Source organism: Tetrao urogallus (assembly GCF_951394365.1).
Source record: "Tetrao urogallus genome assembly, chromosome: Z".
NCBI classification, from domain to species: Eukaryota; Metazoa; Chordata; class Aves; order Galliformes; family Phasianidae; genus Tetrao; species Tetrao urogallus.
In genome coordinates, this window is record NC_136816.1 from 54,601,578 (window position 1) to 54,619,077 (window position 17,500).

Sequence of the window (17,500 nt, forward strand, 5' to 3'; positions counted from 1 at the left end):
CAGCAGGCGATGCCTGCTGTGACGGATAGTCCTCGAGAGCTTCCCGAAGCGGCAGTCCCACGGAGCACGACGGGAACCGCAGTTCTTTGCCGCTTGGTCGGAGGAAGCGCGCAGTCCCACCCCTACCGTGCGCACGTTAAGGCGGGGTTTTTTTCTGTGGCCCGCTGTGCTCCGCCCTTCAAAGATGGCGGCCCTGGCTGTAAACAAGGTTGGGACCGGGCCGGACGGCAGCCGTGGAGCTAGTAATAACCGGGGCCCAACCGGCGCCGCCGTGAAGGTGAGACGGGCTGCTCGGCGCTCTCCGGCTTGCGGTCTGCCCCTGCTGGGCTCGGCGAGAGGCGTAGTGAGGGCTCTCCGGGGCGGCAGAGTTTCCCTGAGGCGGTGGGCTAGGTCGCGCCGGAACACCGCTGCGGGAGGGCCTCGCTGCGTTTTCACCTCACCGCGGGGCTCCGGTGAGCGGCTGCGAGGCGGGAGGCGGTCAAGTGACAGCTGTGTCCCAGCTTCTCTGGGGAGGGCTGCTGCGTGCTGCTTCCGTTTGTTTTTTTTTCCACCTCAGCCTAGAAACAGATGGTATGTTTTCTGAAATTATAGGTTCTTGAGTGTGGAGTCTGTGAAGATGTGTTCTCTTTGCAAGGCGATAAAGTTCCTCGACTGCTTCTGTGTGGCCATACCGTCTGCCATGACTGCCTCACCCGGCTTCCTCTTCATGGCAGGGCCGTCCGCTGTCCTTTTGATCGGCAAGTTACTGAATTGGGTAAGAAAGCTTTAGTCTGAATCTGTTAAGACCAGTCAACCCAGAATGTTCAAAAGACTAGGAAGTCTTAGCAGAAAATGTATGAAAGCCAGTTTGTGTTAGTGGGCTGGCAGTATGTGGTGTCAGAATTTTTACAGTCAGTAGCTTTGATTGGGATGAAAATGGATGGAAAGGGGGTTGGTACGGTAAAATGGATGATTAGATAAGTGTATGGATAATACATAGAGCCAAATAATATGAGTATGCTAGTTGTGGTGTTTGGTTTGCAGCATTCCTTCTGTGGGATGCTTTTTTTTATTGAGAAGAGTGAGAGAGGTCTTTCAAAGATTAAGTAATAAATCTTTATCTTCTCCTTGAACATAGGCTTGCAAACATCTTATTTGTAAACCTGTATTTATAAAATAACTAATCTGTTTCAAATTCCTGTGTAAAGATACTTCAGAGGACATCAGTTTCCTGTTGTCCTAAACATTAAATAAACAACATTAAATAAACATACAACTATGTAAGTTGTTTCTCTGTCAAACAAATTTGTCTGAAATCACGATGAAATGATAATAAACCTGTTCTTAAACTATATGATAATTTGAAGTGAAATTTAACTTGAATTGGCATCTAGGGATCTTATTACTTTAGAAATGTCTCTGAAGAGCCTTTGAAAGGGTTAGATGCAGCTTTTATTCCACAGTGGGAGTCTTTCAGACAAAATATGGCACATGCTTGTGATTGTCTATTCAACATAAGGTTACAGAGAAAACAAGTTACAAGAAGAATTTGTGTCGAGGTTAACTTGTGAACAGAACTATCTGTAGTAGCTTTGAATAGCACAGTAAATAAAAATGTTAGGATAGAGGAGAATCCATGGAGCAGGAGATCTCAAATGTAGTAATCCATGAAAAAAATGTACAATTATAATATTAGCATGAATAAGTATTTACTCTGAAGTGAGAGGGTCTGCTAGAGTGAGAGGAATATTAAAGCATTTAATGGAAACAAAAACTGAGGAGAGAAACATCTGTGTGATCTGAATTTTGTTTGTGGTAGGAGAGGTGTGGACGGTATGTGATTAAAAGTGTCTCACAATTTATTTTTTTATCCATGACTGTACAGGGTTTCTGTATGTATGTTTTAACAGGGAGCATGTGTTAGTCCTGCTGTTGTGAAACTTCAGTGTGAGACAGCTGCTTGTGTCTTGTGATCTGATAGCAGAGCGTTTTATTGTAATTGGGACATGGTCACTTTGTGGCTCTTACTGTGTGATTTCCACCTGACAATTGAAAGCATCCTATAGTAATTTTTTTGAGTTTCAGATTCAACAAAAATGCAGTTTTATAAAAACACTAAGTTTCTTCATCTTATATAAAATTTGTAGTTTCTCATGAAGCACAGTGATGTGTTAAATTTGCAAGACTTCTACAGAAAAGAAGGTGGAAGGAAAGTTGCAGCTTTCATTTCTAGGAAAGTAGGCTTGCATCTTATGGATAGTTCTGGAAAGAAGGATGATATGCTGTGACCAGTCATTGCTCAAAAAAAAAAAAAAAAAAAAAAAAGACAAAATTTTAGCAAAACAGCTTGAGAGTCAAAATGCTTTTGTGAATAAAAATGTTCTGCCTGATGATTTCAAGCAGAAGAGGGTCACAGCCACATCTCATCTGCTCTGTAAGGGCTGTCTCAGGAAATGTAAAAATGTGGTGTATTATGGACAGCATCCTGTCACGATCCGTCTGAGTAGCTTGTGCATTTGTTGTCTTGTCCTAATCAACCTGCTGTTGTTAAATTCTGCTGCAGTTCTGTTTCATTCAGTGATCTCAGGAGTGGAATTGGGAAGGAGGCTTGGCAACCATGCACCTGATAAAAGCAACTTCTGGTTCTTCCCTCCCCTCCATTTAGGAACCTTTTAGGAAATAAGCTCTGTTCTGCTTTTAGTGAATTTAAACTCAGGCATCTGGTCAGTAACTAAATCTAGATTATGAGACTGCTGTCCTGAGAAAGTTCTTCTGAAGGAAGAGCTGGGTGATTGGGGCAAAAAATTGCCTGTGTTGAACAAATTGTTAAGATACTGAATACAGATTTTATGAATGCTTTTAAGCTAATGGAATTTTAAACTATACATTTAAGCAGATAGAATTACTTGTTTATCCTTGCTCTTTCTACTATCACTCAACTCAACATTTGTCTAAATGTTCAGAAGGATTCTTAAGCACTTCTCAAAAGATTCCCAGAGATTTTTAGGAAGGATATCTTTTCCCTGTTTTGATTTGGGCGTTTGGTTAAATATGCTTGCCTGTTTCTTCTAGATATAGAAAACAGACAAAATGCTTCTAACTGGCTTCTCAAACAATCAGGATTTCAGGATATGCAAGGTCTGCAAGTAAAAATTGACAATAATACTTACAAAGCCTTTTTTCTACCAAATATTCAGGTTTGGGAGAGTAGGCAAATAATTTCTAACAGTCTTCTTTCTCTCTTCTCCGTTGTGTACGGGATTAAAGTTTTTCTGTGATTAGTTTTTTGGTGTGTGTTTGTGTTTTTGTGTGTAATGTTTCAGTTGTTTTTCAAAATACATAGACCAGGGAATTTTGTGAAGGACGTGCTTATGTGATAGCTTTGGAAGCCAACTTTTTCACTTTACCTCAGCAGCTCTGCTAAGGAAACCTTTCGGAGTTTATGGCTCAGGTGAACTCTTCCTGCCACCACCATGTTACAGAGCTTGAACTATTTTCTGTCATTAAAACTTGTTCAACTAATGTATTCAGACTTTGGTGTACATCATCAAATCCATTCCATGGACACTGTTTATATATTCTTTTGCTAGAGCCCTAAGATAAAACTTCAAAACATTGTGCTAGAAAATGCGGCTGTAATACAATATCCCTTCTGCTCTGTTCAGGTATCCAGATGCAGGTGGCTCTTTTTATTACTCTTGTCATTTGTAATTTTTTCCCGGACAAGCTTCATGCTCTTGAAAATGTTATTTGTATTGTTGGCAGGAGTCCATCTTAATATCTTCAGCAGCTCAGTCACTGTCTCATTCTTGGCAGACATGCTTCCTGCTAATCATGTATTACTCTTCTTTACGGAAGAGACTGTCGGATTGTGTGCTAGTTTTGTAATGGGCACAAACATCCCTTGTAGGCATGGAGATGAGATCACTAGACTCTTTTACGCTTGTGACCAAAGCAGAACTTGAACTGAAGTTAAGAGATAAACAAATGTACTTATGCAACTTATCTTTCGGTGTTGTTTTCTTATTATAAAGTATGTGCTTACTACACAGCAATTGTTTAGTGTGTTTAGCACAAAAAGGAGCAAATAGGCTTTTTCTCAAATAATGTAAACTTTGATAAGTACCATTGAAATGAAATGTGAGCTTCTGTAAAAATAGGTGCTTTTTTTTTTTATTTACAAATTCTGCTTCAGTAGATTAGTTCAGATGTTTACGTGTAAGTTTTGCCTGTTCTTTGTGTGTCTCCAAAGTTGTCAGTGCACTAAAGACTCATAGCACATATTAGCAAATTTCAGCATTGATTTCAACAAATCAGAGTGAGTTTGTTTCTTCTAACACATTTAAAATCTGAACTAGAAAATAGCTTGTAAGACAGAACAGCTACAGGCCTTTAAGTTAATTGTGCTTTTTTTCTGACTTGACTTTCTCTTCATGCTAACTGTGGAAGAGAAGAAGAAGAACATGATTAAAATCAGATAATGGATTGTAAATAAAGGGCAGTACATTTATTAAGGAAATTTTCTTGGCTTTTTAATTTTTGTAAATTAACAGAAAATACTTTTATAGTGTACTCTATGAAGATTGAACAGCTTCTTCATCTTTCAGCCTTATCCAGTATTTGATTAAAAGCTAAGAAAATGTTTGGTAAGCAGGTTGATCCTTTTGGTGAGTATGGATCCATGTATATTGTTATTAATGATTCTCTGCATTAATGACTCACCGGATTTTTGAAAGCTACACAAGTATCAGCATTAATTATACGGGTGTGCTATTAATGTGCAGGTATTATACTGTAGTAACTGAAGTTTGTGCATAGTCATTTTAATATAGGATAGTGTTACTCTAAGTGCTGTAGAAGAGAACCATCGGATGCTTTTCTGTAATTGATTTTGGAGAGTTAGTGTCCAAAAGTCTTTATGGATGGAGTGCCAGAAAATCCAAGCTCAGTTTACAAACTGATTTGACAGAGTTTAGATTCCTAAAATGGGTATTTTTTTCAATTTGTAGCGAGAGATTACTTTTTTTTGCTCTCTTTTGGAAAAACATCATTACAATGATAGGAGTGCTTGTGCTAAAAGGTAATGAAGATGACTATGTTTGTGCTAAATGTAGTTGTAAAGGTTGTAAACGACCAGAACATAAACTCCTTCAGAAACTGTGGTGAACAAAAAATTGAACCTAAGGGTAATGGGTTTTGTTCACATTCTGTTTTAAAGATTGCTGAGGTCTTAAGTTGAATACTGGTAATTTTGCTTGCATGGTAGAAAATTTCTTTGGTACTAGTAACTGGAGAGAGCAGTGTCATGTACTTGCTTTGCAGCAAACTTCATTATCTGGTAGGCCTACTTCCAAAGACAGCAGACTTGCAGATTGCTGCAAGTCACATACAATCCATTCCTGACAAGGAGTTGTTTTTTGGTGTGGCTTTTTTTTTTAACATGCAGTAAGTGTTGTTTTGTACAAGTTGAGGGGGTTGGAGAATTGCATATACATGCTCCTGTTTATAGCCACAGGAAAGTTGTTTCCATCCATTTATTTGTATTCTGAAGTCCACCTTTTATTTTAGGTAATTCATATTTTGGGTTCAGCCTCTCAGAATAATAGAAATGCCTGTGGGGAATTGTACCTAGAAAATAAAGTTTTGTGTGTTAGAACTGTAAATAATATGAAGTGGTTAGGTCAGGAAAGTGGATATGTTGGCTCCTGTTCACATCCCTCTTCAGAGATGCCTCAGCATTGTTGCTCTTACTTTTACTAGGAAAGTCATCTTAAGAAAACAGGAGGTATTTGTTCTACAGTCTCTTCCAGGCAGCAGTACCTAACCATGCAGTGCAGCTCTACTCTGTGAAATAGTACAGCAAGAAAAATATTGGCAGGCTGTAAAAGCACTTGTATGTATTTTAAACTGGTTTTAAGTCTTAAAACCAGTCTTGTTTCATAGCTATGAAACATGTATTGTTATTGTTCTCTTTTGTATTATTATGTATTTTCTTTTCCCTCAAGTGCTATGAAACAGTATGTTGGAATTTATGGCATGTTTGACAGTTCTCAGTACCGAGGGGGAAAAAAAAAGTCTAGGTTAATGGAGATGAAGGATGCAGAGGGCATACAGCTACCAGGCCACCACAGGGCATTGTAATAGAGGGCGCTTGAAATAACACTTGGGAGAATCAGATGGTTAAAGTAGCCTGGACTTTCTGTTTGGGAAGATAAGTGAGGTGTAGGTTCTGTGAGGTCATGTCAGAAGGACACTCCTGTCAGACACCAAATACATGGACTGAAAATGCCAGGGATTTTTAGAGGTCGTTTGGAGCCAGCCTTTGTCTCCAGTTGCTGTTCCACTGTCTTTGCAACTGAATTACGAGAGGAAGCCCAGATTTTTTTTTCTGGATCTGGTGCAGTTTTCTAAAATTTTGTTTTCTACATTCGTGGTTAAAGCAACATTTAAGCTGTCACTTGAATGAAATGATAAGCCATTTTATTTTTTTTGCAATGGCTTAATAAGTAGAAGTGCACCGATAGATCAGTTTATGTTCTTGCATTGGTACATTTGCTTGGACTACAAGTATTTAAAATAAAAAAAGCACTAGGTACATGCAGTTTTGTTTAAGAAATGCTGCTGCCTGTTCTTATCTCAAGAACACAGTACAAAAGTTTGACAGAGGAGTCTGTATCAAGTATACAGATTCTTTTTAAATACAAGAAAGTACTTCCAGGCTTTTGCTTAACTACATAAACGTATACACATCTGTGCCCTGTTAGTACCTGTGAAGTTGCTTATGTGCTGCTTTCTATCATTCTATTCAAAGCTAGTGAAAACCCCCATTTTCCTGCAGTTGATAACTTGTATGTGCTTCAGTCAGTGTCTGTTAAAGGGCAGCATTGTGTGATAAAACTTTGTTCATTTCAGTGCTCAAAAGAAGTGCCAGCATGCAGAATATATCCAGCATTACTACTGAATGCTAATTATTTAATTACTTGAGCTTTTCTTTAATCTCTGACTTATCTCTGACTTATGGTCAGAGATTTGTTGTGAAATTGTAAGCATTCATAGATTCTGTAATATTTGTTAGGAGGGGTTTAGCTTATTTATTAACTCTTCTGCCAGTTTTGGTGAACTGGATTGTAATGGAATCCCTACAACGATAGCAGGAGACAACTCCTTTTAGTTCATCAGGAAGATGCATGTTTCTTAGTTTGTCCCTTCCAAATCAGGAACCGTGAACAAGTAGTTGAAACCTGTTCCTGTGTTGGTTGTATGCACTGTATATGAATAACTTCATTTGCGTGAGTTGTGACTTAAACTGATTCCAAATTCTGTGGTAATAAGGTTACGGCTTAGGCAGTAGAAATACTCAAAAGTAGATTGGCCTTTGAACTTAGAACAAAACAAGACAGAAATAGCTCTGTCATTCTAGAAATTTGTAGTGAATTCCACATAAAACTGCTTTAAAAAATGGATCATCCAGCTCACCAAATTTCCAAAAGTCTGCAGTCATGAGTCAGTAGTAGTAGTCAGCCTACTGCAGTTAATCAAACATAACTCTCTAGGTAATGTATATTCAGATTCTGTATGTATCCTTGGTCTTTGAAACCAGCAAACATCCCATTTGAGGAATGTTCCATAGCATCCCACTGAAGTATTGTATTATTATTTTATTATTATGCATAATCACTCTCAGAGGAAGGTGCTAGGTATGTATTTTCCTGCATTAGAAATAAGTAATTCTCTCAATAGAGTGATAGAGGAGAGATTGGAACAGCCAGCTGAGGGGCAGCTTTTAGAAAAGGTTCCTTGTGGGCATGGTTTTCCCTTGAAGCAATGAAGGCTAGAAATTTCTTAGGCTGCATTAGGAGGAGTATTGACAGCAGGTCAGGGGAGGTGATCCTTTGCTACTTCTCAGCACTGGTGAAGACACACCTAGAGCACTGCGTTAAGTTCTTGGTCTTCCAATACAAGAGAGACCTGGACATGCCTTAGAGAGTCAAACAAAAGGCCACCAAGATGATGAAGGTACTTGAGAACCTCTGCTGTAAGAAAATGCTGAAGAACTGCAGGGACTGTTCTGCCGGGGAAGAGAGGAGTCAGGAGGAAATCCCTAATCAGTTTGAAAGGATACCTGAAGGGAGGATACAGAGAGGACAGAGCCAGGCTCTTCTCTGTGGTGCCCATTGCCAGGACAAGAGGCTGTGTGCACAAACTGGATCACGGAAGGTTCCCTCTGAACATCAAGAAGTACTTCTGTGCTATGTGGGTGACAGAGCACTGGCAAAGGTTGCCTGGTGTATTTGTGTAATCTCCTTCTTGGAGATCTCTTCAAAAGCTGACTGAATATTGACCTGGGCACTCTGTTGGATGTCCCTGCTTGAGGAGAGAGCTGGGCAACATGAAAGTTGACTTCTAGAGGTCCTTTCCAACTTTAACCATTCAGTGATTCTGCAGTGACTAAGAAGCAATGATTAAGTGCTCAAAATGCTTTATCTTAGAGGCATAGTTGCCTTTCAACTAAGAAAATGTTTTTAAGATACCAATGTTAAAAAAAAAAAAGTCAGTGATATTTTCTTGGAAGAGTAATCACTTAAGATTTTTGTATGCTAATGAGATAGCATTTAGCAGCAGTCATAGGGATGCAGGAATCTTTTTTGTTGTGTGCGATAGTTCTGCACATAGGTCTTTCTTTCTGAATGTTGCTTTCATTTTCATTGTTTTCTGCTGTCTGCAGTAGGTATTCCATCTTCTGATTCAGGGAGTATGGGGTTAATGTGGGTTCTTCATAGCTTCTGTTAGTGCAGTAGAAATGTGAACTGTACGTAGTTATGCAAAATGTATGAAATTTCATATGACTGTGCTTTTTATGGTCTTTTGTTATTAGTTATTGCAGATTATTTTACAGATGGCATTTATTAAGTAGGGACAATCTGCATAAATAGTAAATCTATAATGGAAAGAAGGAACATTATGGAATGGTATTGTGAAATAACAGTGGTCATGGTGTCTCACTGGAATTATATGTTCTTCTTAATGTTTGTTGAAATCTTGTCTGTGCTTTGTAAAATTCTCATTGTGTTATTTGCTTGGGCATTTTCTTCTTATCCCCCCTTCATTTAATCCTTTCTCAAAAATAGGAGATTCTGGTGTCTGGGGATTGAAAAAGAATTTTGCTTTGTTGGAACTCTTGGAACGGTTGCAGAATGGGCCTCCTGGACAGTGTGGGACAGCAGAAGAAGCCATTGGTCTATCTGGAGAGGTACGGATTTTGAAAAGAGAAGAGGACTTTGTTACATTTGCTTAAAAAATATCATTAGAGAGAGGAAAATTCTCTTGGCAAGTGTAATTTCATCAATGAAGTTGTTTTCTTTCTGTATCTGATATGAATATTTTCAGTAATTACTTCATAATTAAATTCTAATGTGCACTGACTAAATCAGAGAAGTTATTATCAGGTGTATTATCAGGTATATCTTCCTCTTTTCTAGGCTTTAGATTTTTCCAGAGGGTTACTTGTTTGAATATTTTATAATAATTTTAGGGGAGTTTTCTAGAACTTCCTAGCATCGCTTTCTGGAGACTTTGAAGCAGCTCTTTTCTCCAGATAGTTGCCTTCTATAGTCAATCAATATGACTGCATTATGTAAAAGGTTCTTTACCGGAAAAGTCTGCTTTAAGCACCTTGGTTTTGTCTCTAACTTTCTCATTCTTCTTTCTATAATGCCTGTGTTGAAGAGTTGTCTAGAGCTTGAATTACTTTAGCCTCAAAAGCTTTGCAACTTGTGCTGAAGCTTACATTTATGGAGTTAATTAACTTCTCAATCAATACCCCTCTAGAATAATATTGGAACTTGTAGTAAAGGAAAGTGACTTTTTTATCTTTGTTAAATAACAAGAAGTCAAGTTTTCAAAGTAGTCCATATTGGTGTCAGGTCTTCTGATTTTTTTTTTTTTTTTTTTTTTTTTTTCCCATTGTTGTTGGCATTAAATATTAACAACTTTGGTTTATGTTGGTATTATTTTTCTAGAGTATCATTCGCTGCGATGAAGATGAAGCCCATGTTGCATCTGTTTATTGCACTGTTTGTGCCACTCACCTGTGTGCAGACTGCTCTCAGCTTACTCATTCTACAAAGACGCTTGCGAAACATAAACGTGTACCTCTTGCTGATAAGCCTCATGAGAAGACCATGTGCTCCCAACACCAAGTGCATGCTATTGAGTTTGTTTGTTTAGAAGAGGATTGTCAGGCCAGTCCTCTCATGTGTTGTGTCTGCAAAGAGTATGGGAAGCATCAAGGTCATAAGGTACTGCTAAGAATCTGTTTCTAGTCGTACTGTGGAACAACTCGCATATTTATTCAATTAAAGCACAGAAGGTTATCAAGAGAGGAGAGTAGAATCTTGATGTGACTTTATAGAAGTACTGTCATGATTTTCTTTCCGTTTTCCTTTTCATTTGAAGAACTACCAGGATAAAAGTTAGAAGAAAAACTGTTATGGTTAAGACTGCATTAAGTTATTTATAAGTAAAGGTGTTCTGTCCCTTAATTTGATGCTTTTCAGAACTTCTCACAGTATTAAATTGCCTGTCCTGAAAGTTGTTTTTCATCTTGCAGCTGGTTCATCCAATGATTTGCATTCCATCCACCATTTTGTGTTCAATTAGTAATTCTTGTTTGTATTTATGTAACTGCTAGATGCCTGTCTTAGTAACAGAATAGTACATAGCTTCTGAATAATGCATTTATGTAATTTACTTAATTCATATATTTTTATATCTAGTAAGGGGGAAGAGATGGTTAAGAAAGGTATTTATGCTTGATCATTGATATGTTGCTTTTAATTAATAGCATTCTGTCTTGGAACCAGAAGCAAATCAGATTCGTGCATCCATTTTAGACATGGCCCACTGTATAAGAACTTTCACAGAAGAGATCTCAGATTATTCCAGAAAATTAGTTGGAATAGTTCAGCATATAGAAGGAGGAGAACAAATTGTTGAAGATGGAGTTGGAATGGCCCATACAGAACACGTATGCTACCTTCTTCTTTGGTTTCTTTTTTTTCCTGCATATTTACTGATTGTAATAACAGATAAGAACTTGTAAGGTTGTTTTTAAGCCTTTAACAGATTAAGATCTTTTTTGGGGGTAGTGAATTATAACATACATTATTGCAGTGTGTGCCATTTCAAGGAAGTTCTTGGAAAACGATATGTAGACTTCATAAGACAAAGCTTTAAGTTTTTATGTCTACAAAGATATTAACAAGTACCAAGATCTTATTTCTGAGACAACAGAGGCAATCTTGTAGTACAGTCTTGTAGTACATGACAAGGCTTTTAGTCTGTATGAATATAGAGAATCAGTAGGGAAAGCTGTATGAAAGCTACTTGATTATTGAAATAATTACTTGGAGGATCTTGACCTTGACAGTGATGAGGCTATCTGTGTAAATGAGACTAGAACTATAAGGTAGCTAAGCAGACTTGAATGTAATTAAGAAATATGAAAAAAATGCACTTGTGCACTGTTGTGGTGTTTTAATCTTCTTGGTCTCTTGTGATGTGATAGGTACCTGGGACTGCAGACAATGCTCGCTCATGTGTCCGGGCCTATTTTTTGGATCTTCATGAAACCCTCTGTCGTCAAGAGGAAATGGCTCTTAGTGTTGTTGATGCTCATGTGAGAGAGAAGTTGATTTGGCTTAGACAACAACAAGAAGACATGACTATCCTATTGTCACAGGTTTCAACAGCTTGCCTTCATTGTGAAAAAACTTTACAACAGGTGGGTTGGCAAGTGAACTGTAACATCTGACAAGTGAAAGAGAATGCAGCGTAAGTTTGGGCTACAAACAAGAAGGTTAGGTGGTACTCTGCATTTTATTTTATATTTTTAAAGCTGTAACTATATAACATGAGATTGATTGGCCAAGTCCTTCAGTTGCTATAAATTCGTGTGACTCTGGAGTAACTTCTGGTTGATTATGAGACAGGTTTTTGGAACAGAGGTGAACAAGAAGGAAGAAAAAGCATGTGGGATTTATGGGAAGGATTTTATAGTTGCAGATGGTAATACTTTCTTTGAAAATGGTTATGTGAAACTGGTAGGGAAAAAAAACAGTTTTATACTAAATGTCTTGCTCTTGATCTTTGCACTTACAGTATGTGTAAGTCAGTATCAGATTAAAAGTGTGAAGAAAGTGAATGTGTAAGACTGTCCGATGCAACATTCTCTTAATGATAACAAAAAGTAAATGGCATCTGTAATGAACTTTGTGAGAAATTACTTCATTAGTGTGTCGCTTGTACTTTTTTTTTTTTTTATCTAACTGTTTGATTGCATAGTCATGTACGTTTAACTCAGCAAGTCTTTGTCAATAACATCTGGGTATTGATAATCCTTTTTATCAGTTATGTTAGTGTGCTATGAAGCTGCAACTGTATTTCAGCTGAGTACATTACATGTGAATGATGTAAATATTCTAAATGTTTAGCTTCACTCTTTTGTAATTTATATTCTTATACATAAAGGACTAAGAGATCAGGAATAACTTTTTTAAAACACAGAACTGTTTAGTATTTGCTAGTAGTAGAGAAGAATGACAAGATCTATGTATTTTTTTTAATTTTTAAAGTTTTTCTGTGAATATTTGTTTACCTAAAGCATTTCTCTTTAAAATGAAACTGTTGTATTTACATTTGTTTGGTTCTACTAAGTAAATTACTAAAAGAAAGGCATGCTTTTCTGGTTTTCGTCTATTTAGGATGACTGCAGAGTAGTGTTGGCCAAACAGGAAATTACAAGACTGCTAGAGACGTTACAGAAGCAGCAACAGCAGTTTACAGAACTTGCAGATCACATACAGCTGGATGCTAGCATACCTGTCACTTTTACAAAGGTAATTTTAATCTCATGACAAATATAGCTACCCAATTTATCAAGTGCCAGATGTGCTTTAAGTGAAAGTAAGAATAATGTGTCTTCATTACAGTGCTGTATTTGTTGCAGCAAACGAGGACAGTTTGGCATGTACAGCATCTTATCACAAGATGAGTGCTCTCTGGGACAACAAAACCACCCTGTTACGATTAGTACAAGAAACAACATTTAACATTGGCTACATTAGTAGTTTTATTTGAATATAAGCTGCTGTTCTTCAGAGATTTAGGTTAGCATTCATGAATTCCAGAAATACTTTTATTTGGTGGCATCCCAGATTTGCTGTACATTCAGCTCTGACTGACATTTTGTTTTCCATGTATAACACCTGCAGAATACTACATTTTTTTTAATATTGCACAGCTGTGTTTTGAAAACATAAATGTTAACATATATTTCAGTTTATACCATTCAAAGTAATGTATGTGGGTTGCTCTGGGAGCAATGTCTCCTATTTTATGTTTGCCCATGGAGTTGAAGGAGGATAATGGTGCTATGGCAGTAGAGGTTGAACCTTCCCACCAGAGTTTCCATTACACTTTGTTACTGTGTGACAGATGGCAGCAGAGATACTGTCTGAGAGAATGGTGTCTGATATGGAAGTGCAGATGGAGCAAAGGCGTGTCACTGAATTCTTTCATGTGGAAAAAATGTCACCTACTGATGTTCATCAACACTTGCTGATCATTTATGGAGACCAAACAGTGGATGTGAGCACAGTGAGGTGCTGGGTAGTGCATTTCAGCAGTGGCAACAGTGACAGTGGGCCACCTCTGGTGTAGATTTTTACAAGCACAGCATGCAGACTGTTGTTCATTGCTAGCAGAAATGCATAGCTACTGGTGGCGACTGTGTTGAAAAAATGTTTTGTATCTGAGGATTTTTCTCATGGTGTTACTATGTTCTTCCTAGCTGTCAAATATTCTGTGGAAATAAATAGAAGGCATTACATTTGGAGTGACCTATATATTTCTTTTAATTTATTAATTGATGTCTTGCAGTAGCTTTGTGTTCACTGATAGTTTGGGCTACATATGTGTTCTTTGGTTTTATTTATTACTTTGGTATTTCAGTACCATTTTAATTTTGAAAATAGTGAAATTATTTGGATTTTGATAATCGTGATATTTTTCATCTAGTTAGAGAAAATGAGCTTGAGAACCTAAAGAAGTACTTTAAATGAACTTTAATTTTTTTTCTCGTTCTGCTCAACTGAGAGGAATGGGATCTGTTAGTGCTGAAGTGAAACAGGATCTAAATGTTGCTGTTGAAGCCTTTATTATAAGGAAATGAATGCTTCCACATGAGTTTTGTCCTAAGCATTTTATGTTGCTAACCATCAGTACTGCTGCCATCATCTATGTTTCTAGTGTTCTCTTATGAGATTTCATGCCACATCCTTTTGGAAAATAATTGTTTAGAGTTAAATCATTGCATTCTTGTTATTTCTGTGGTAAGTACCTACTTCAGAAGTGGTATGTATGTGTTTTAAATCATTATTTCAAGCAGTAATCTGAAATAATGTTGCTGCTATCAAGTTGTAAAAGATTGGAAATGGCTTGAGGTGAAGAAGTATAGCTGTGGAGCCTTCATCAATGGAAGGGAATAGTAGGTGGTGGGAATAATAGGTAGGTGGGAATAGTAATACTATGAGAAAACATAATGGAAAAAGTTACTAAACCAGCAGATTCCTCAGGTCTGAGAATTCTAATTGCTGTGAGCAGCTTATTTTTGTGTCAAAGCCCCATGACAAAAGAACCTGAAATATGAACAAGGATGAGATTGGATGTCTTTCTAAATGACGTGATAAGCCAGGTAGAAGTTGCAAGTTCACTACAAAATTTGCTGGACACTGTGGTCTGTGTTATTGCTGGAGGTGATTGGATGATGACAGTGCCTTGTGTTCCTGGAGTTCATTTACTTAATCACAAATAGTGAGAACATAAGCATCTGACCTGTTCGGAAAATCAAATTATGAAATCCTTTTTCTTTTTTCTTCCAGGACAACAGGGTACATATTGGACCAAAAATGGAAATTCGAGTTGTCACTCTAGGATTAGATGGAGCTGGCAAAACAACTATTTTGTTTAAGTTAAAGCAAGATGAATTCATGCAGCCAATTCCAACAATAGGTTAGTCACAACAATTTAAATGTAAGAATTTTCTGAATGCTTTATTTGTCTGTGGAATTTGATTATTTTACATTCATATAGCACAAGATTATAAAACTTGAATATTTTTTAATTTAGGTTTTAATGTTGAAACAGTAGAATACAAGAATCTGAAGTTTACTATTTGGGACGTAGGAGGAAAACACAAGTTGAGGCCCTTGTGGAAGCATTATTATCTCAATACCCAAGGTGAGACTAATAGAAATCTCCTAAATCGTATTTTGTCTTCTAGCTTATATCTCAGAGCCAAAAAGATTATTAATAGAATACTTATAACTGTAAAAAAAAAAAAAAAAGTTTGTCTAGTGCAAAATTCAGCTGCTAGATTCATGGGCTAAATATTTTAATCCAGTTGTTTGTTGTGATAAGGTACATTCTGCATAAATCCATCAGACAGTTCATGGAGCCAAACAAAATTAGAATCTGAGGCTTTGTCTGACAACAGGCAAGGTATAACGTTCCAAAGTTTGCGTGGTGAGAAGTAGTACTTGCCAGATATAAACTTTAAATAGCACTAGAAATGAAAATGCTTGTTCTTTAGGAGCCTCTAGTTGGCAACTTTTAAAAAAATTCTACAGAGGTTTATAACTTCTTACTTGGTATCGTGGACTTCAGATTCCAGATTTCAGAATCAAGCAGTTTATTAGTAAACTTCGTTATAAATATTGCTGACTTGCAATTTAATGCTACCCTTCTGTTTGTGTTCAGCTGCCATTTAACAATTTAGAAAGGAATTCCTCTTCATGAAATTGCTGTGAATTGCCTTAAATACTTAGGAAAGACAAGTGTTGATTTTTCAGTGTTTCATTTTATGTATTATTTATCCTTCACTGCCAATTTCAACACTTTCAATCACCTCATCTTTACGAACTTGAAGATGTTTAACTTTGGGTTTCTACTGTCCTCTTAGCATTCACTTTATAAACACCAATAGTTATGTCAGTTTTGAAGAACTATAAGTTGGGATGAAGGAGTAAGCAGTTACCTTGGTGTGTATCTGCAATAGGTGTGTTTGATTTTGGTGTTGTGTTTTCTATTAAAATTGAACAGGTTTGAATGCTGTCTTTTAGCTCTGCCTCTGAACTCTCCAGCTTTCTGGCAGTGTGATTACCCTTTGTGGTGCATATTTACTGCTGCTGTGTTGGGACTATGGAAATCTTCTCTATTATGTGTAGTCCATAGCTCAGGAGAGCAGCACTGGTCTGACTTCAGATATTTTTACAGCTAACTAAGGAAAATTGAAACAGTTGTGTGGGAGTCTGTTGAACAGAAATGAATCAAAAATAGTTTGAATGGAGATTCTCAAAGAGATCTTTGAGGATTAAATCTGATTAAATCTGGTTTTAAACCAAAACAGTTAAAACATCAGAATTTGTTAGACTAGACTAAAAACTGAAAAGTTTTTCTTTGTTTTAAGATGAATTGCAGATTTTTGTATGAAGTATATATGCATATATGGTATTTCTCAGTCTTCCTGGACTTGAAAGTGAAGTTGTGTGCTGCTGAGAAATTTGACATAGAAGACTTCTAAGAAAAAAACAGTTGTAGGTTTCAGCTGACTTTACACTTTGTATACAAATGTGTGTAAAATGCTTGTTTTATTTCTCTTTTATAGCAGTGGTGTTTGTTGTTGATAGCAGTCACAGAGACAGGGTCAGTGAAGCACACAGTGAACTTGCAAAATTATTAACAGAGAAGGAATTACGGGATGCCTTGCTCTTGATCTTTGCTAATAAACAGGTACTTGTGATTTTTTTTTTTTTTCACTCTTTACTTCAATTTATGAAATTCAAACTTTCTGAATCCTCTTCTGTAAGAAGGGTATAGTTATGTGAAAGGAATAAAATGTACATATTCTCCTTATGTTTAATTTTAGGAAATAAATGATACTAATGTACTTACTAGATTCAGTAGTCAGTTTTTGTTTTATTGTAATCTATAGTAAACTTGTAGCTGTCTGACTTTTGTGTTTGGAAAGCTTTCGTGTGATCCATAACCTCAGTCTAAGCCATCAGTTAAAAATCATTCAAACACAGTTCAGAAGAGTAATTGAGTCTGTCTGATTCTATTGCAGGATGTAGCAGGTGCGCTTTCAGTGGAAGAAATTACAGAACTGTTGAGTCTCCACAAACTCTGCTGTGGCCGTAACTGGTATATCCAGGGCTGTGATGCTCGAAGTGGTACAGGACTTTTTGAAGGACTAGACTGGCTTTCAAGGCAGTTAGTGGCTGCTGGTGTCCTGGATGTGGCTTAATTTCAGAACAGATAAGTTTATAGTTCACTATTTTGTTGTGTTTGCATGATTTAGGATTTTGTAACAAAGTCTGTTGTCTGAAGAGGAGACTTCCTTTAAGTGAGTGGTTACAGAAAAATTTAAGACTTCATGCAAGTTTGGATAATTGTTTCAGTAAGC

The 17,500-nt window shown here is 37.0% G+C and overlaps 1 protein-coding gene across 1 annotated transcript; it reads left to right on the plus strand.

Annotated features, from left to right (window-relative positions):
- Positions 1 to 184: 184 nt before the first annotated feature.
- On the plus strand, positions 185 to 17,341 carry TRIM23 (tripartite motif containing 23; the record flags this gene model as incomplete). The annotated part of the gene is made up of 11 exons (XM_079548538.1): positions 185 to 277; positions 592 to 754; positions 9,108 to 9,229; positions 9,999 to 10,277; positions 10,823 to 11,005; positions 11,546 to 11,761; positions 12,741 to 12,875; positions 14,919 to 15,048; positions 15,166 to 15,276; positions 16,703 to 16,827; positions 17,162 to 17,341. The coding sequence occupies 11 exons, from the start codon at positions 185 to 187 to the stop codon at positions 17,339 to 17,341; spliced, it is 1,737 nt and encodes a 578-aa protein (XP_079404664.1).
- Between the last annotated feature and the right edge of the window lie 159 nt (positions 17,342 to 17,500).